This window comes from Spermophilus citellus, assembly GCF_964194105.1.
Source record: "Spermophilus citellus genome assembly, chromosome: 10".
In the NCBI taxonomy this organism is placed as follows: Eukaryota; Metazoa; Chordata; class Mammalia; order Rodentia; family Sciuridae; genus Spermophilus; species Spermophilus citellus.
This window is the reverse complement of record NC_138197.1, coordinates 6452049-6468823: the sequence shown is the minus strand read 5'-3', so window position 1 is coordinate 6468823 and position 16775 is coordinate 6452049. Positions and strand designations below refer to the sequence as shown.

The 16775-nt window shown below is 37.9% G+C and overlaps 1 protein-coding gene and 1 long non-coding RNA gene across 2 annotated transcripts in view; both read right to left on the bottom strand.

The window, feature by feature from the left end:
• LOC308659086 (collagen alpha-1(XIV) chain-like) overlaps positions 1–16775 on the bottom strand; it is a gene marked incomplete at both ends in the record, with an annotated part of 98756 nt that overhangs the window by 62597 nt on the left and 19384 nt on the right. Inside the window, 3 exons of the mRNA XM_081312077.1 lie at positions 398–544; positions 8012–8128; positions 9842–9991. Coding sequence (XP_081168203.1) covers positions 398–544; positions 8012–8128; positions 9842–9991 — 414 coding nt within the window. The remainder of the gene's footprint in view (positions 1–397; positions 545–8011; positions 8129–9841; positions 9992–16775) is intronic.
• LOC308658323 lies at positions 10899–13428 on the bottom strand. Its single transcript, XR_014024149.1, has 3 exons — positions 13281–13428; positions 12022–12151; positions 10899–10928 (listed from the first exon to the last, which is right to left on the bottom strand). It is a non-coding gene; the product is annotated as an uncharacterized lncRNA (long non-coding RNA).

The window sequence follows — 16775 nt, the reverse complement described above, 5'->3', positions numbered from 1 at the left end:
TCTTGGCTCTATTCCCACCCTCATGGCAGGGTAACATGGCATTGTTTTAATGTCAGGACCCAGTCCTTAAAACTTCATTTCCCACTCCACACACCACAAATGGGTCAGCATCACAATGTAGGTCATTGTTTCAAGCACTTTACCATCAAGTGGCTTTACAGTCCCTTGTGGACACATATATGGAGAATGGAAGAAAAAAAAATACTGATGACATCAGTGGGCCATAGGCAAAGAATTCTGGAGTTAGAAAAGAGAAGAAAAACTTGGATTACATTTATTCCTGGGCAGCGACGGCTTATATTTTTCTAAATGGAGCAAAGTTTTAGATCCAAAACAGAATGCTAGAATAATGTTGGTTCATAGTGAGGGGAATCAGAAAAGAGGCCACCAGACTTACATGTTTTTTCCACTATGCTCACACTTGGTCCCTCCATCTCCTGGAGCTTGGTGTAAACACTGATTTTATATTCCGAATCGGGCTGGAGTCCATAGAAGCAATGCCTGTTTGTACCTCCTCCTACAGTAGATTCTTGCTTTGGGGTATCTATAATAAAAACAAAGAAAAACATACACATATAAATTTTTTTAGAAAGCCATGAGTAGATGATTCGCTTCTATAATGTTTAATATGCAAATATATGCAGCATTAATTGCACTTGTGTGAAGTATTAAATATTTTTCTAAAGATTTTATATATACATTATTTCAAAAGTCACATTTTATATGTATAAAAATAAAACTTAAAAGATCCCTGAGGTCAGCCCTCTAGTGAATGTAGAACTATTAATATACATAATTATATGAATATATTGCATATGATTTAATTGATCTGCTGCAGGGGGCGGTGGATATAAATATATTCATTTGTTTAAAATATGAACTCCCTTTTTTTCAACATGATTCTTCAGAATAGTAATCAATCATAAAATGGCATCAAAGGACACATACTTTTAACTCCTTATAACTTATTATCATTCAATAGGATGTCCTTCTAGGCAATAATACATTTAGCCAAGATGTGGGAAATGGAGTTAGAAATATAAAGTTCTAGGATGGTGGGCTTCCAGGCTCTCAAAAGCCTTATCCAAAGCTGCCTAAAATATTAGCAAGATCTGGAAGCAGAAAGTGGAAAACCAAGGAGACCCCAGACTGCCCAGTTTCCTCTCTCTTAGTCTTGATTTTTAATGAACATCCATGATTTCTTTCCATCATAAAGTAGAATTCTGAGGGGCCTCTCCAAACTCCCTGTATGCACTCTGAAAATCTTTTCTATTCTTTTAAAATCACAGTTGAAGAAACAGGACATGGGACTTAAGTGGCTTAAGGCCAAACATACTGTAGAGATGCCTCCCACCTGCTGGTTACCAGGTCCTTTTGATTCTACCAAGGAGTCCAGCCACAGCCAACTTCACCTCATGGCACCTCTACTGCCTTCTCCACCATGAGGCACAAAGAACTCGAGGCCCAGTTAACCGTTAGCACCTTTCTTCTTTCCCACACCTACAGCAAAATTGCTGGGCCTGTCCTGGAAGAGTTAGTGTTGGCCCTTGGGTCCTGAGCTTGAGGAAGTGGGATTGTTATGTTCATTCCTCGAGAGCCCATCAAGCCAGGTATTGGTATTAATGATAAGAGCAACCACAAAGATAAACATAGGCAACATTTAATGAGTGCTTGTTATGTGCTAAGCAATATTCTAAGAATTTTATCTGTATTAACTCATTTGATCCTTACAATATTTATAACTATCCCCAATCTAAAGACAAGAAATTGGAGGCCAGAAAAGTTAGTCATTTGTCCAGTCCATAACTCAGTAGAAATGAGATCTTATTCAGTACTCTAAATTCCAGTGTCAGAGGGTGTTGTTTTCATTACCACTAAAGTATCATAAAATAATGTAAATTAAATGGATCATTTTTTTTCACAATGAAACCCTTGTGAGAGCCTCTGAGTGCATGTTAAATGTGCAAATACAACAGCTGGAGATCAGGTGGTGGGGCCTCATGACTCAGTGTTTTATCACTCATTTGGACATGGTTTACTCTGGTGGTTCCAATTACTGTAAAGTTTCACATACAGTTTCTTCTAGGCATAGAGTGTTTATATTTGACCATAATAGATAACTAGCTGACAGGAAGAATCACTGCTACCATGAAAGAGCAATTACTCAAGTTTCCCTCAAAAACAATTTTTTTAAAAAAAACTAGGGATTTAATCCAAAGGTGCTTTACTAATGAATCATATCCCAAGCTTTTTAATTTTTTTTTTTAATGTTGAGACAGGTTTTCACTAAGTTGCTTGGGGCCTCCCTAAATTGCTCAAGCTGCCCTCGAACTTGGGATCCTCCTGCCTCACACCTCCTAAATCCCTGGGATTATAGGTGTGTGCCACCACACCCAATTCTAGAATGCTCTTTTGATACATAGTGTTTAATTGATGCCTTATAAAGCTTTATTTTCAAGAATTTAAAAAATACTGTCAAAACCACATTGACTAAACACATTACACATATTTAATGGTTAAAAAGAAATATCCACTCCTCAAAAATGTTATTTGCAAAAGAATTTATTAAAAAAAATAGAAAATCTAAACACAGACTAGCTGCTTTAAGTGCAAATTGTGAAAATGTCAAATAATTTTTGTTCAGAAAGTATAATACTAGATAAACTTCCACCTATATTTTAATGTACAGATATTGGAACAAAACATCTGTGTACTTCAATATGTATATATCAGAATAAACATGATATATGTGTTTTTAAATTTTGTCTATGGAAAAATCCTGACCTTTAAAAATCTGATTACATTAAATCCATTTCATAAAGGAAATTCAAACATTCTTATATATTATGATTAAAGATTTTCAGAAAATTTTATAATACACCCTTTATTAATTTGTTTATAATGAAATATTATCTGCCCTGATCATTTTTTTGAATATTATATAAATGATGAAATAAAAACTGTTAAGGTGTTTATGAGATTATATTATTACTGTGAAGGAAATTTGATAGTAAGTAAAATTTAGAAAATTCAGTACTCTGCTTTGCTGAAGTTCAAGTTCAGCCTGTGGTTCCCAGGCTTGGAAACTCACAATAACTCTCTCTTTTTTATCCTTAAGCACCTTTTGGAGCTTTCTGGAGGCCTCTGTGAGCCACCCATAATACAAACAGTGCAAACACTGGATTATATTGATCTATGTCCACTAAAGTTTTCTAAGAATTCTCCAGGGAATCAATTCTAGAAATGTGCTTTTCTGCCATTTCCTATTTCTTATAGATACTTGAAAGACCTTTGAAAATAGAACATGAATGGGCTTTACTGCTAAAAATAATAAACCATAATCCACTGGAAAACTGGAACAGACATTATAAAATCAATGGCGAATAATATCAGTTTGATTCCTAATACTAACAAAGAGGGGCTTGGTGAACAGAGCTGTATCCATGTTGCTTTTGGCATGTGCAATTCAAGTCCAGTGGCTTTTCTTTAAAGGAAAATAAAACCTAAACTGATCAAATGATGACTAATTTCTTCAACCCCTTATGCCAAAAACATTAAGTCAATTTTTTCGAACATTGAAAAATCTGTCTATATTTGTCTATTCTTTTCTAGGAAGCAGGGATAAATACTTTCTCTGAATGATCATCCTTTTGATACTGATGCCACCAACTCCCCCAAATGTAACAAGAATAGTTTCTGAGAACCATGAAGGATATTCAGAATGTACGTTGGAACTTGATGATATGAATACTCCCAAGTCCCTCAAATACAGTCTCCGAATCATAATGTCACCATTTCAAAAACTTTCAGAAGTTCCCAAATCATAATGTCACCACTTCAACAATTTCAAAAACTTTCAAAAGTTCCCAAATCATAATGTCACTGTTTCAAAAAAGTATTGAGAATGGTTTTGTTTCATATGATTTTTTTTTTTTTGGTGGGGGCGGGGGATCTGGTCTTGGAAAGACAGGTTCTCCATTTATGAACTCTCTATCCTTGTTAGTGGATGCTATTACAAAACTGACATTTCAATACTTTAAAAGGAAATACAGAGGGTGGGGGATATAGCTCATTTGGTAGAGTGCTTGCCTAGCATGCACAAGGCCCTGGGTTTAACCCCCAGCACCACCCCCAAAAAAAAAAAGAATACCAGTAGAATATCTTCTGAACTCTTTTCAGAGAAAACTACAAAGAAGTTCACCAAGTTGTGGGGATTAGGTAGGGAACACAGTATTTGAGCCTTTGTAGCATATAATACATAAATTTGAAGGGAAATGCTATATCCAACCCTAGGTGCCAAGTCAACTCAAAAACAGATGGAGAGAGGGACAGAGCCCCAGATCACCCACCAAATTAATAGGGTTTCTCATGGGGTTCTGAGTTAACAAATCCAATTAAAGGCCTTTCACTTTGTTCTGTCCTAGAATTGCCCAAAAGTCTAAAATTGAATTTGGCAAGTAGATGATTGGCAGCTTGTATTCTAGTCTCTCCTAGGAGGACCTAGTCTTTCTGGTAATCTTTTCTTTTTCCTCTTGGCCCTAAAAAAGCTTTAATGTTTACATAAGTAGAGGACATGTCTTGCATTTAATCTTCCTTTCTTTGGATCTATTCCTGCCCACTCTTGGTCTGTATGAGTTGGAGAGGACTAAATTCCACTCCACCCCTCTTTGCTACCACCACCAGATACAGGGTGGAAAGCAACCAGGACCAACCAAGTCAGTTTATTTCATGCCTGTGAACTCAATGACAGATTTGGGGCATGTGACCCACACCAGGCCAATATGACTCAGTTCCTGGACTTCCATTGGAAATATTGAGAAAGAGAATTTGAGAAGATGTCATTCTGGATCTTACTGGGGCCCACACAGAGCCTGGCTGAGAATGAAGGCAGAGAAGAGCAGAACAGAGCAGAGGATGGAGCAAGACTTTACCTCATGTTCAACCACAAGAATGGGATCCTAATTCATATAAGTTATACTCCATGTATAATATGTCAAAATACATTCTACTCTCATGTATATCTAAAAAGAACAAATTAAAAAATTTAAGAAAGACTTCTTCTTGGTGACTCTGAATGCCTAGATATAGACATGCCTGGAATTGGATACTTCCAGTCCTCTCAACATAGAAACCAATAACTTGAACTTTTGGTTTAAGTTCCTTTTATCTAGGTTTCCATAAATAAAATTAACAAATGTGAATAATACAGCCTGGAAACTTTATTCACAAAAGCAATGTACAGGTAATTGCCTCAGTTAATGACTTCAAATCAAGTCACTTTTAGACAAATGGAAGCCCAGAGAAAAGAGCTGACCAGCAGTTGTGGTTATAGCAGAGACCTGTCTATACTGACTTCATGTCAGAAAAAAATTGCACATGATCAGGCCATGGGAAAAATTTATCCATTAAGTTGAAGAAAGCTGTCTGAGACATTCAGAAATAGGTCAACCTGGGGAAAACGCTTTTCTTCAACACGTGAAGGAATCGGGTCCCATTTACCCCTGGTATCTCCTTTGGCTGGGGTAGAAGAGTAGAGATCTCTACAGAGGCAGCACATGGAGTCAATGCAAGGCGTCCCAGAGCTGTTAACTCCTGGGCCATGGGACTTTCATGCCCTTAGAAGGGACATCTCGCCACAAGTCCTCCAGAGATAGTGAATCAGAATGGTCATCACATTTCTCTGTCATGTAAAGAAGCTCAGCCTAATTCTGCCCCACTCCCAAGCAGAAAGACAATTCCTTGATCTAAATCATATACATTGACATATTTACATGTTCCCTACTGCCACCCCCATGTTCACACCCCCACCAACGTTCCTCTTTGAAGCTGTTGATTACGATCTGTTGCTGATAAATAATATTTAGTTAGACAACTGGGAGAATGAGGCACAGGCTAATTTTGCTCATAAATCTCTCAGCTATAAATGTTGCAGAGAAGTAAACTGAACAGGACTTTTGCACACTCTTGTTTAATTGAGACTATAGTGGCTCAGCTGAAAGTTCTCTGGCAGCCTGAACATGATATTGAGGGTGCACAAGCTGACTTAACTGGAAGATTAAAACAGTACATATACGAACTCAGCTTTTGGCCAGCAAAGATCTTGGCTCTAGAAATAAATTATTGCGGGCTTGGATTACCAGATCAACAGTATCACACACATTAATCATGTGCTCTGATAAAAAATCACAATGCTGCTTGCAAATATGCCACATTAAAATCACTGAATAAAAAATATGTACAGATCTTACCAATTCCATTTACAGAGCTAGTTTCAATACGTATATTTCTCAATCAATATATACAGTTAAAATTTTGATGAATGACTATGAATATCTACAGGCGTTATGTTTCCTCCATTCCAACTTCTTAAATTATGTAAAATGAGAAAATTATTAAAGGATAGTTTGGGACTGTGATTATATGCTTAGTATTTTTTTTTTTAAAGAGAGAGAGAGAATTTTAATATTTATTTTTTTCGGCGGACACAACATCTCTGTTTGTATGTGGTGCTGAGGATTGAACCTGGGCCTCACGCATGCCAGGCGAGCGCGCTACCGCTTGAGCCACATCTCCAGCCCTCCTTAGTATTTTTTAAAAGCCTAATAAACACTACCCTTCCATATTGAAAGTGACATATAAAGATTAATAAGATATGATTCGTGGTTTTGTAGTTGTTCCTCAAATAGTTTTATATCTTTCATCTACTTTTGGCTAAGCATCCCATAAATCAGATTTAACACATCACAAAATTCTTGTCTTCTCCTTTCTTTCCTCACTGTTTATTCCATATTAAACCACTCCCATATGTGGAGCCAGAGTCAGGCTTAGACACATGGAATCAAGGAAGTGGTGGCACAACAAAGCTATTGAGACAATATCTGGGCTGAGACTGGCAGGAAATTCTTCTAGAATGTTCTTCCTGCTTCAGCTTGTATTTTATATTTCGAAATGGTCTCAGGGCTCTCCTAAACTGTTTTTCCCTTTATGGATTGGCTCAAAAGTGTGAATTGTGGATTTTTGAATGTCATTATAGTGAGAGATATGGGCTAGTAAACCCAGTCTTATCTGGACCTGAACAAATTGACTCCTTCTGTTTTTTTACAAGGGGGAAACCAATGTCATTTGTCTACAAAGAACAGGCTGGCTTTTTAACAACTTTGCTATCAAGTGTGGAACATAATTTTTTTTTTTCCTTTGGGATTCTCTAATGTCTCCTATAATCCCCCACAAAATAACAAGACATTTCTAATGTTTTTACAAATCAAATTAAAGTAATTGTTATCATTTTATTTCATTTTTGAATGCTATCCATGCTAATACCACGAAAAGAGGAAGAACAGCCCTTGCCATTCAGTTTTGGGGAATCAGACTTTTGTTGCTCTTGTCAGTATTTATATTTTTGGCAGGGGATAACCACAGATGGTTAGCATTTAACCACTGAGCCACATCCCCAGCCCTATTTTGTATTTTATTTAGAGACAGGGTCTCACTGAATTGCTTCGTGCCTCGCCATTGCTGGGGCTGGCTTTTAACTCAAGACCCTCCTGCCTCAGCCTCCCGAGCAGCTGGGATTACAGGCATGCACCACTGAACTTGGCTCTTGTCATTATTTCTAAGGGTGAGGAAGAAAGGTTTCTAGTGTTTCAACTTTTGGGTTAAGTTCCATATCACTGTTATCCTTCAGAACTGCAGTGCTGAAGAACTTGTTTGTGGCAACATGGACACACTGCACCTTCAGAGAGAGAGAGTGTGTTGATCAAATGTGTGTACCCGATTGACACAGATCGGCACTGGCCTTGTACCCATGGAGAGCTGAGAAAAATGGAGGTTGGGGGAGGACACGTGACAATGTGCTGGTCAGTCTGGCTCAACATACTGCATGGCTGACCATCACACAATTGTTCTTCAAGAGGGCTATTTTCTCACGTAACTTGTGTGCTGCTCACAGTGATCTTCATGGAACCAAGTTCACAAGGACTCAAGGACAGCATGTGTGATGGGCTGTACTCACCCTGGAGGGGTTCTAGAACTATCCTGTAGGCCGTGGCATGACGATGCACCTCCCATCGAGCACACAAGCTGGTCATTTCAATCTGGCTGACTTGGAGATTGGTCACACCCAAGAACACTATGATGAAATGGAAAGATAAATGTGTCACACTGAAGATGTTGCCACAAATGTCCCCAAGTCTGAAGACATTTGTAGTAAAATTCTTATGCCAACCTCCACACTGAGGTGGGAAATCCAGTCCTAGGATTTTATCATTGTTAAAAGCTGAATAGTATTTCCTTGTGATCTCACTCATATGTGGAATCTGACAAAGTTGATCTTATAGAAGCAGAGAGGAGAGGGGTGGGTAGCAGAGACTGGAGAGATGAAGAGCAATGGGCAGAGCTTGGTCCACAGGGACTAAGTTACAGTTAGATTGGAGGAATAAATCTAGTATGTGCATAGTAGGAAGGGTGGCCAGAGTTAATAAAAATGCATTGCATATTTCAAAATAGTTATGAGAGGATTTTGAACGTTATCACCACAAAACAATGAAATTTAAAGTTATGGATATGCTAATTACCCTGATTTGATCTTTACCATGCATGCTAGTATTGAAACATTGCATTGCACCCCGTAAACATGGGTAGTGATTATTTGCCAATCAAAAATAAAAGCAAAACAAAATGTGAATGAATGAGAAAGAACACATTTTTGAAATTTTTAAAATGAAAGAATTTATAGTGCAAATAGCTTAAAAACACATAGTTTGTATTAATCTTAGAACACTAATATGCAAAAGTGATTATTTTGACAAGCAATATAAAAATACTGTTTCTCTAGGATAAGAGTAGGCATCTGGGGTTTATCATTCAGATTCAAACACAAAAACAAGCAAAAAAAACCCAGAAAGTTTTAATACTACCTACTTTCCTAATGGTCTTAGACTGTTTCCATCCATATAATTTTCTCTGACTTCTCCATCTTTTAGGTAACTCATAAAATAAAACATAATTTCTATTCTTTTGATGCTACCATGACCACCCATTCTCAAGAATACACATGTACTGTTTAATAGCACTCAGGTTATATTATCACAGTTGAACTGTTTTTATGATGATCATTTCTGTATTACTTTTAAATGTGCTATTTAAAATAATATCTCTTTAGAGTGATAATCTGTTTAGAGTAAATTATATGGATTTTGAAAAGTATTTAGGTCAAAAACTGTAAGTTGATGTAAAGAAATCTATTCCACAGATGGTGTAGAGGTATAACACACTTGAGGAATATGGAACGTACATGCTGGAATTTGGAAAATACTGCATATTCCATGGGTGTCTGTTGTGCTGTGTGCCAATGAGAAGTCCCAGACAGTGCACAGACAGCATAAAACCCCATAAAAGAGAAAGAAGTTCATAGAGTGGAGTGTCGTATACTTTTAATAGATGGCGTATGGGTGGGGGGCAGAGGCTGGAAGGAGAATGGTTTTGAAAAAAAGGCAAATTTCCCCTGGCCCAACTCTGACTGGCACTGGCCATGCCTGGTTACTTGCTGTTTGGAAAATTTCACTTATTTTGAGAAATGCCAGCAAAGACTTTCCAGAAGGAAATCCTATCCGAGATGGTGGAGCCAGTTTGAAAGCCAGGTGCTGACATCCCGCCTGCCAAGCCGGCCTGGGAACTCCCCTGAGGAAAGAGCACACCTCTCTTTCCAGGAAACACCATCCAGAAAGGACGACACCAGGGAAAAGAGAAAGCAACTGCCACGCTGAAGCAGGGCTTGGGTTCCCAGCAGCAGAGCCCCACACCCCACACGGAGCTGGGGCAAGGGGATGGACATCAGTCTTACGTGTTTTCACCAGGCCTGTCAGCGCGTCGCTGAGGCCTGTGGCCTGGGAGGTGAATATCTTCACGTTGTAGTCCATTCCACTGAGGAGGTTGGTGATAAGAATGGTGTTAATGTCAGCACCCACAAAAGTCTCCAGGGTTGGGCCAGGAACTGAAGGAGAAGGAGCATATCTTTCAGCTATGACAGAATGTGCAAAAATGCCAGAATTCTTGGAGCAAATTGGACTCAGTCAGCTGCTTTTCAGTTGCCCAGGATTGTCCAGCAAGCAGAGAGCAGGGCTGAGACTCTGAACCTAGAACATCCAGCTCTAACACCCGTACCTGACCACCAGCCTGGAGATTATTTTTAGGCACCTTGTCTTTTTCCCATTACCATTTTTCCCTTTGTGCTTACTCAAACAAGTTATCCTACCTCACAATCTACCTTCCACCCTATTAGGAGCCACTCTGTTGGAACAGACATTTGAGGTACTTGCCCAATTGAAGAAAACATTATCAATTTTTCCCAGCTCCATCCTCAGCAAGCACCCAAGTGGAAGGAACAGCAGATTTTGTCCTGCACATTCCTGTAATCCCAGCAGTTTAGGAGGCTGAGGCAGTAGGATCACGAGTTCAAAACCAGCCTCAGTAACTTACCAGGGAACTGAACAACTCTGTGAGCTCCTGTCTCTAGGAAAAATACCAAAAGGGGGCTGTAGATGTGGCTCAGTGGTAAAGCACCCCTTCATTCAATCTCTGATACCCCCCAAAAATGCATTTATAAAGACTGTTAGCTAAATGTTAATAAATCATTATCTCTAGGTAGTAGGATTACAAATAATTTTTTTCTTGTTGTTAATCTGAATTTTTTAAGTTCTATACACTCAATTTTTATAGAATAGATATATAGATATCTTTAAAAAGTCAAAGACTCTAGGACTACAGTAGGACACAGAAGGTTACCTCTTTTTCATCCCCAGCCAGGCCCTCTGTGAGAGGAGCATAGAGGATCAGGTATCCTGTGGCCCCAGGAACTGCATCCCATCTGACACGCAAACTGTTTTCGGTCACATCATATAGTTCAAGGTCAGAAGCCATGGGTAAAGCAACTGCAAGAGGAGATTCATTTTAATGTTCAGCTATTTATAAGTATCCTTGAGAAAAATGGAATAACCAAGAAATATAAGGTTGGCCATGTTGAAGCAGGAGGCAGAAAGGGATAAGTTGCAAGCTCCTAGCTTAATGCTAACGACAAACATGAAATGTTGTTTTCAAATATAATTCTATATCCTTCAAAATGTGGCCCTGCCTACTTTTCTCACCACGCTGGCAAACTCAAAACTTTGCTTACACTTGCAAACTTTTGTTGATGTGTCTACAGCACTTCATTGCATTAGTGTGCTTATATGTCCTTGGTTTGCATGCCCACCCCTTACTAGACTAAAACATCCTCGAGAGCAAGGATGGCCACTCAAATATTTTTGCAAAGTTGAGGCATAACACCCACCTATAGATTCTTGTCAGCTATAAATCCAAAAATGTATAGAGAATGATTACCATAGTGCCTGGAATATTGTTCTTTGTGTTCTTTAAATTCTTATTGCTCCATCAGAGGTAGATATTCTTAGACAAAATTTTCAGAGTGTCTGTCATGTAGTAGAAATTCATTATTTGAAATTATTAAAAGAATGGTTGATCTTTTTAAAAACAATATCTCTTCCCATCATTCTTCCCATGAGTTATGTATCTTGTGTGTGTTGTTTATATGTGTGATCATGGTCATAGTATTCAGAATCTGGTTATGACCATGATATGAACAATAAAGAAAGATGCAACATAATTTTCTTGGTAGTCTACTGGACAGAAGAGCCACAGAACTCTCACTCTACTTCTACTGACATATTCTAACACAGTTCCTGGTTCTTAAGAGCCATTTGTTTAATAAATAAATGAGTGTTTCTGCACCCTTTACCACCAAGGTTGCTCTTTCCTAAACATTCCAGAGAGTTATAACACCCATTTCCATATGTGGCACTGAAAATCAGCAGCTACATCATGGGACCTGTACCACAATTGGCATGAGAACTATTTTCTATGAATTTGCCTTAGGATATATACCAGTGCAACCTGAGCAGCCTGATGTAGGAAGTCCACCTAAGCAGTGCTGGCCAAGTGAGAAGTGGTGTAGGATTAAATACATACGTGTGGTTTCAGTTCCTCTCAGGCCTTCACTAGCAGTGTGAGCATATATTGCAAATACCGCTGCTTGATATTCAGTCAAAGACATCAAATTTTTCAACACTGTGGAAGATAAGCTTCCATCCACCACCACCTGTTTGAAGAACAGTTTGAGAGTTTAAGGAATGAGAGTATGGGATATCTCACATGCAGAACTACAACCCAAAAGGCAAAAGTTTCCCCAGCAAGAAACATTTCATTGGCTATTTTATTATTTGTAACACATCCTCCTTACTCTTATGGCCACCAACTCTCCTTAAATTACCACATAAAGTGAAGCATCTTTTATGGAATGTGGCCAAAGTCATTTGTTAGTTCTTATCTAATGGAAATTGTGTCACTCCTGAGATAATCATTATCCTACTCATATCCACTACATAATAGGAGACAAATTATTTTTTTCCTTGGAAATTTAGAAAGCATCTGAAAGGTTTATTAGTCATGAAAAAGATAGAATGATTGGAAGCACTCTGGTTGTTTTTTTGTCCAAATGATTTACTTCTTATTTTTAATACTTGAAAGGAAAAAAAATTGCAAATCCTGCCATAACAATAATAATACAGAAGAAAATTATGAAACTTGCCGAGGTCAATCAGAGGTTAGAACAACAAAAGGAAATGGGGATTTCGCCATGTTTTAATTAATTCCCTGTGAACAGCAGTATCAAAAGTAGGGATTGGGAAGGACCCAATCATCTGGCAAAAGGTGCTCTCTTCTGTGTTGGCCAACCCCTGAAAAATGCTGGCCACAGCTGTTTTATTATGACTTTTTAATTGCACTGATCTCTACAAACGTTTAGGAAATTCCAAATCCTGGAGGACTTCTCCATCATATCACCTCATAATTTGAAACACAAAGACTTCACTAGGACAGAAATCTCATTACTCCCAAGTAGGAAAAAAATGAATGAATATCAAAAGAGGTGCTGGCCTGATTATTGGCCCCTAATAAGTTTTACTTTAGAACTCACTAGCTTTAAGAAGAAGAATAAGCTAAGTTAGATCAGTCCTGAGAGTTATTTGATGGAGGGATAAGAGAAGAAGATGGAACCACCATAATTCAGAGAGATGGGAGAACAATGTAGACACATGGAAATGTATTTCAAAGGATTCAAAATATTCGTGACGGAATCATCTTTCAGATATACATGGGTCTTGTTCTCATTATTATAGAAGACTTCAGAGAACTAAAAGTATAGCTTAAAAATACTGTTTCCTTCTTACCTCTTGTGGTTTTCCACCTCTGGTGGGATAATACACAACTCTGTATTTTTCCACTTTTCCTGGGGCATGAGTCCAGTTAACCATAAAGCTTCTGGCTGTGACTTCAGAAGTAATCAACTCCGTAGGTGGCCCAATGGTGGTGAGGGCTGAGGCTAAAGCAAAGAAATATATCAAATAAACCATTTTCCCAAAGTTATCCTTGTAAGCCTAACAAATTTCATTAGTCAGAAATGACTATTGCTTTTGTACTACCTCTTAGATTTTTTATCTCTAGATAAGTTGATGTAATTATTAATGTCTGCAATAGTTCAAACATTTTAGTATCCATTAGATACTATGCACAATGCTAGGTTCTGAGGGTACAAACTTAAATAAGACATACTCCTTGACTCCCAGGAATATTCTTAAAGACATTTAAGAGTATTATTAATGAACAATAAAAAAGAGCATTAATTGAGCATGTGTGCAATCTAAAGGTATCCTTCTGAGTTCTTCATAAGTATTATCTCATTTCATTCTGAGTAGTTACTAATATAATTCACATTTTGTAGGTGAGAAAACCAAGGCACAAGAAAGAATGAATTTGATGAAGGTCTCACTAGGAGTATGTCTCAAAGCTCAGATTGGTATCTGGGCTTCCTGGAGCATTTGGTTTTTAGAATAAGATGATACAGCCTCAATCATAAATGCTTAAAGAAATGTCTGGTATAAAAACTTAAAAAGGGGCTGGGGATGTGGCTCAAGCGGTAGCACGCTCGCCTGGCATGCATGCGGCCCGGGTTCGATCCTCAGCACCACACACCAACAAAGATGTTGTGTCCGCCGAGAACTAAAAAATAAATATTAAAAATTCGCTCTCTCTTTCTCTCCTCTCTCACTCTCTCTTAAAAAAAAACTTAAAAAGAAGAAAAAGCAACTAATATATACCAAATGCTTACTCTGAGTCAAAATATTAGGTAAGCTGGGATCTAAAGTAGTCTTACTCTGAAGCCCAGAGAAGTTTGTTCAGGATCCTAATGCTTAGATACCGAACTCAATCCTAAGAGATCTGGCCCAGAGAAAAGGGGATGACAGGCAAGAGAAGGACATGAGCCAAATAGAATCATGTCACATTCCTGTATACCACAGAGGCAGGAAACAAAACCAGACTCTTAAAATAAGACTTCAACATTGGCCCCTCTTCCAGATCACATAAGCCAGGTACAACCTGCAGACCAATGATATCATGATGGGCGAATGTTAAAAATCCATGATGAATTTGTTCCTGGGAAGACAAAGCAGATGTAATTTTCTCTATTCCTCCTTCTGAGTATAACTTAAAATTCTGAAAATTATATGAGAGACAAGCAGAAGAAGACACTGAAATTAAAGGAAAGGTAGGAAGCAGGGGGCAGGGAGATTGCAGGACTCAAGTGATATCCCCGGGGTGAGTTTCCTGCTTTCTTTTTTGCTCATATATTCCAGACATGGAACTAAAGTATCTAGCAACCCCAAAACATCAAAAGATAAAGACAAAAGAAAGATGTTGCAACAAAGCCTGCTTTCTCTAGTCAGAGGACCTGAAAAAGTCAGCTTCCCAAGACAGAAAATTTTTAGGCATTAACTAGTCCTGAAAACACTACAGAAAAAGCTGTGTCCACACCATCCATGACAGCAAAGATTAAACGGGGAGTCAGTGCTTCTACCCTTTCTTTGCTATAATCAACATCACCTCATCCCCGCACCCCAGTTAAGGTGGTCCATGGAGTAATAAATCCTTTCTACCACCCCCCTACCTGTGATATCAGTGGAGACCACATAAAGAGCCTGCCTCGTCTTCTAACCAGGGCCACCTCTTCACTCTGGGAGGGTGTCAGGGACGACCTAGTGGTGACTCAGAGCTTTCACCACTGTTCAGCAGTAAGGAGGTCACTTCCACAGCAGTGTTGATGGAAGCCACCCAGGGACAAATAATGAGGGACTCCTGCTCCTCTACTAGGGTGGCATTAGTGGAAGGCTAGTAAATAGCTTCTTCTTCTAAGATGTTAAAGGAGACCTAGTCAAGAACCTGGACTTCTACTCCTACCTAGCAAAAGTGAAGCTGTGCCCCTACCTCCCTTGCCAGAGCAGTACCAGAGGAAAACAGACAAATCAGAGTCCAGTCATCATAGGACAATTCAATGAACAATTACAAACAGCTGAAACACATGAAAAAATTAAAACTCTCAACAAAGAAATAGAAAATCTTAGTAAAAAGTAAATAATATGAAAAGGAACCAAGTTGAAATTTTGGAAATAAAAAAATGTAACAACCAACATTTTTATAAAAAGTTAATGAACTCAACAGCAGCATAAACTTGATTGATAGAATTACCTGATCTGAATAAGAGAAGAAAAGTAGACTTAAAAAATTAACAGAGCCTTAAAGAGATGTGGGACTATAATGAAATACCTACTCATATCAGATTCCCAAAGGAAAAGAGAATGAAGTCCGGGCTGAAAAAGCACTTGAAGAAATAAGGCATCTTCAAGGCCCCTAATTTGACAAATCACACAAACTATAGATTCAAGAAAATGAGTATATCACCCCCAAACAAGACAGACACACAGAAACTCAGTATACTAAGATATACTATAATAAAACTTTGAAAAACTAAACTCAAAGAAAAAAAATCTTATAAGTAATGAGAGAGAAACGAGACCTTTCCTAGAAAAGGAGAACCATTTGAATGACAGATTTCTCATGAGAAGCCAGAAGGAAGAGGCACAACACTTTTCAAGTGTTGAGAGAAAAGAACTTTCCAACCAGACCTCTATATTGAGCAAAAATATCTGAAATTAGGGGAAAACCAAGGCATTCTCATATGGGGGAAATTTAAGAGAATTTATCACCAACAGACATATCCTTAAAGAAAGTTGTCTAAACAAAAAGAAAATTATTTAAAAAGAAGAAAACCTAGATTCTCACGATGAAAGTAAAAATACCAGAAAGTATAAAAATAAGGAAGTATGATACATTTTACTTCTCTTGGGTTTTCTAAATTATGTTTGATGGTTGAAGCAGAAAATATAAAATTTCCGATGTGGTTCTCTATATATACATAAATATTTAAGACAATTACATGATACACAGACATGGTGATAAAGGGACTTGAAAACAGGCAAGGTTTCTACACCTATACCATCAAAATAAGAAAGGAAACAGAAATTACTATAGTACCTTGAGACATCAAAGTAATAATAAGAGAATACTCTGAAGAACACACACATTAATCCTACAAGCCTGATGAAATGGATTAACTCTTTGAAAATCAGAAAATTTCTTCCTACAATTGAGAATCAGGCAAAGGTGTTTACTTACAACTGTTATATTCAATCAGTATGAGAAATTATAGCAAATGCAATAACACAAGAAAAGGAAATAAAATTTATAGAGATCAAAGGAAATAAAAATTATGGCAAATAAATTTCCATCTTTGCAGATGATATTATACATAGAAACTCTCTAAAATCTAG